The sequence below is a fragment of the Anneissia japonica genome, unplaced genomic scaffold (assembly GCF_011630105.1).
Source record: "Anneissia japonica isolate Jap-2015-1 unplaced genomic scaffold, ASM1163010v1 scaffold131_len961581_cov171, whole genome shotgun sequence".
In the NCBI taxonomy this organism is placed as follows: domain Eukaryota; kingdom Metazoa; phylum Echinodermata; class Crinoidea; order Comatulida; family Comatulidae; genus Anneissia; species Anneissia japonica.
The window spans coordinates 966,227-969,633 of NW_022750285.1; the positions used below are offsets into that span (position 1 = coordinate 966,227).

General features: G+C 37.2%; 1 protein-coding gene across 1 annotated transcript; it reads right to left on the minus strand.

The window, feature by feature from the left end:
- Positions 1–558: 558 nt before the first annotated feature.
- LOC117121312 (craniofacial development protein 2-like) lies at positions 559–1,869 on the minus strand. Its single transcript, XM_033266456.1, has one exon. The coding sequence runs from the start codon at positions 1,867–1,869 to the stop codon at positions 559–561; it is 1,311 nt and encodes a 436-aa protein (XP_033122347.1).
- Positions 1,870–3,407: the final 1,538 nt, after the last annotated feature.

Consider the following 3,407-nt stretch of genomic DNA (forward strand, 5'->3'; position numbering starts at 1 on the left):
TTATTAGTTTTTTTGGAATTCCGTAAAGTGAAATTATTTTCCAGAGTGTCTCCCTGTGGACACTGTCAAAGGCTTTTTCAAAATCTATGAAATTCAGGTGAAGGCTGCTGTTCCACTCTATGCTCTGTTCAGTTATGGTTCTGAGAGTGAATATATGATCCATGCATCCTCGTCCTTTCCTGAAGCCGGCTTGTTCTTCTCTTACTACTCTTTCTAATGATGTTTTCATTCTTTCTAGTATGATTCTGCTGAAAATCTTTCCTGGTATAGAAAGCAGAGTTATGCCTCTCCAGTTGTTACAATCTAAACTATCCCCTTTTTTTGGTATTTTTACAATAATTCCAGACTTCCAGTCTTCTGGTACTTCTTCTTCTTCCCAAATTCTATTTAATAGCTTTCTTAATACTTTTGAACTGACGTCTATGCTGGCCTTGATCATCTCACCTGTAATTTTGTCCTCTCCAGGTGCTTTCCAGTTTTTGGTCTTTTGGATTGCTTGTTTGACTTCACTTAAGGTTATCTGTCCCATATTCATTTCAAAAGTGTGGTTCTGCATATCTAGGTTAATGACTGTCTCTTATACACCTGAAAATGTTCTTTCCACCTCTTTGACACCTCTTCTTGTTTTGTAATTCTTGTTCCGTCTTTTCCTTTTACAGTTGAAGACGAATTTATTTGGTACGATCCTATGAGAGATTTTGTAATTTTGTATACCGTAATGTACCTAGATCTCCTCTGTTGGCTGCTTTTTTCCGCTTCTTTTGCTTGTTCTTCAAAGAATTGTTGTTTATCTTCTTTCACACTCTTCTTCACTTGTTTATTCTTCCGTTTATACGTATTATCTCTCATAAAGTTTTCCTTTCTTGAGAGAATTTCTTGTTTCAGTTTCTTTCTCTCTTCGATAAGATTCCATGATTTTGATGTCATCCATGTTTTCCATGCTTTTTTCTTTTGCCCTAGGACCAAACTGCTTGTCTCTTTAAAAGCCTGTTTAAATTTTGTCCAGCCACTCTCAATGTCCTCAGTCGGTAGCTCTTCTAGTACCTCAAAACTATTCTTGAGATTGATTTCAAAGATGTTTCTGGTGACTGGGTCTCTCAGCCTCTGAGTGGTAAAGAGAATTTCTGGCTTTTTGTTTGACGTTTTACGTAATTTTAATTTAATTTGGCTTGCTAGTAAGTGATGATCACTTCCCACATCAGCACCTCTTTTTGCCTTGACATCTTGAAGGGATGTCCTCCATTTTCTATTTATTGTGATGTGGTCAATCTGATTTTTTGTTTTCCCAGTTGGAGAAACCCATGTTTCTTTATGGATGTCCTTATGTTTGAAGATAGATCCTCCAATGATTAAGTCGTTCTCCATGCAGAAATCTGCAAATCTCTCTCCATTGTCATTCATCATTTTGCCAAGACCTTCCTTTCCCATCACCCTCTCTCTCCCTGTGTTATTTATTCCTATTTTTGCGTTCATATCTCCCATAACTACCATTACATCATGCTTTGGGGTTTTTCTCACGGTTTCTTCAAGTGTGCTGTAAAAAGTATCTTTGTCTTCATCGCAGTGGTCCTCAGTTGGTGCATAACATTGGATAATGGTCAATTTTGTATATTTAGAGTTGAATCTTGCTCGTATAATTCTTGCATTTATAGGCTCCCAGTCTATCAGTGTCTTTGTTATTTTTTTGTTGATTATTAGAGCTACTCCCCTGTAATGTCCGCTCTCCTGTCCTGAAAAGCATATTGTTGCACCACTTGCATGTCTAATCATTCCTTGTCCATTCCATCTACATTCACTTATCCATAGAATTTCCATGTTATATATTTCCATTTCTCGTATAACCTGGTTTGTTTTTCGGGCTTCGTACATTGTTCTAACATTCCAGCATCCTAAAAAAAGTTTTTGCTTAGGTGACAAAACATAGTTCTTCCAGTCTGAAACTTCCTTACGGCTTTCATTCCAGCCCCTCATCAGCGGTAGATTATCACCAACCCTCCTTCGTTCACCCAAGTCTTCAATTTGAATGTTCTCATTTGTTACTGTTTCTGTAGCAAAATTCTTTTTCCGTGGTAGCGGCGCTAACGCTACGCACAACCTTCTCAGGATTGTTGTTTGGACTATTATTTGTCTGTCCTCTCCCCAATGGTCTGTTCGACATGGGTGACCCTAACAGTAGCTAAGCTACCGTCGACATAGCCCATTGAATCACTGAGGAACACAAGCTTCTCCACCACGTCAAGGTTATAGTCCAAGAAGAAGTTTCGCCAGAAAAGAGGGGGAGTTGCTAGAAAAGGGGGGTTCTCCCGAACCATAAAACCCCCTGGATACGGGCCTGTATAATCAACGAACGAATACCAAAGAAAGTGATTCAATAGTCATGAAAGTAAGAAAGACGGTCGAGAATATGACGAAGTTATATTGTAAATAGAATTAACACAAGAACTGGAGCTGATTTTCAAAATCAGAATCGAACAAAAATCACTCAATTGCTACGTCTAAAGTCTAAGACGGAAACAAAGGCTCCAACTGAGGAAGATTCGTCTTACGAAGTACCACATACATGTATGACAATTATAGATGCTGCATACACAGACTTAATATAGTAACTACATTACCGCAAACACGTGGTACGGTAACAACTAATTTCTGTATATATGAATGTATTATAGTCGATGTCATTTTTTGAGCTTGATTATGATATGCGAATCATTACAATACACGCCAGGCCTTTGTTTCGTCTCCTCATCGAAGGGTAAACTGAATGAATTTAAATCTGCATTAAGGTTTAAAATTTGTTTATTCAATATATAATTATATTAGCACTTATTCAATATATAATTATATTAGCACTTAAATTCTTATTTGTCAACATTTGGCTTTATCAGCGATTCTCAACACGGATTTGTCTCTGGCAGATCCTGTACTACACTTTTAAGTAAAGTTATACACGACTGGGCTCACATACTTGAGATTGGAGTAAGGCATTTGATAGAGTAAGCCATGCTAAACTTTTGGAGAAACTGCACAAATATGGAGTGTGTGGTTCCTTGTGGAATTGGATTTCTTCCTTCCTCTCTAACCGACAATAAATATTGTAAAGTTCAGAGGGGCTTTATCAAATTCATGTCCGGTATTATCTGTGTCCCACAAGGGTCGGTCCTTGGACCAATCCTTTTTAACATATTTGTGTCAGATCGTCCAACATTTGTAAACTCTGACTTGCTTCAATTTGCTGATGATTCCTTTTTATATAGAGCCATATGGTGACCTAATTATAACACCATTTTCCAAACTTATATCAATAATATACTTACTTGGTGCACGATAAACAAGATTACTAAAAAATGCAATCAAATGCATATCACAAGATTTTAAAATGATGCGCATAACTATACCATCAATGGTAA

Coding starts and splice junctions, on each gene's coding strand:
- LOC117121312 (XM_033266456.1), bottom strand. CDS start 1,869: ATGTACGAAGCCCGAAAAACAAACCAGGTTATACGAGAAATGGAAATA.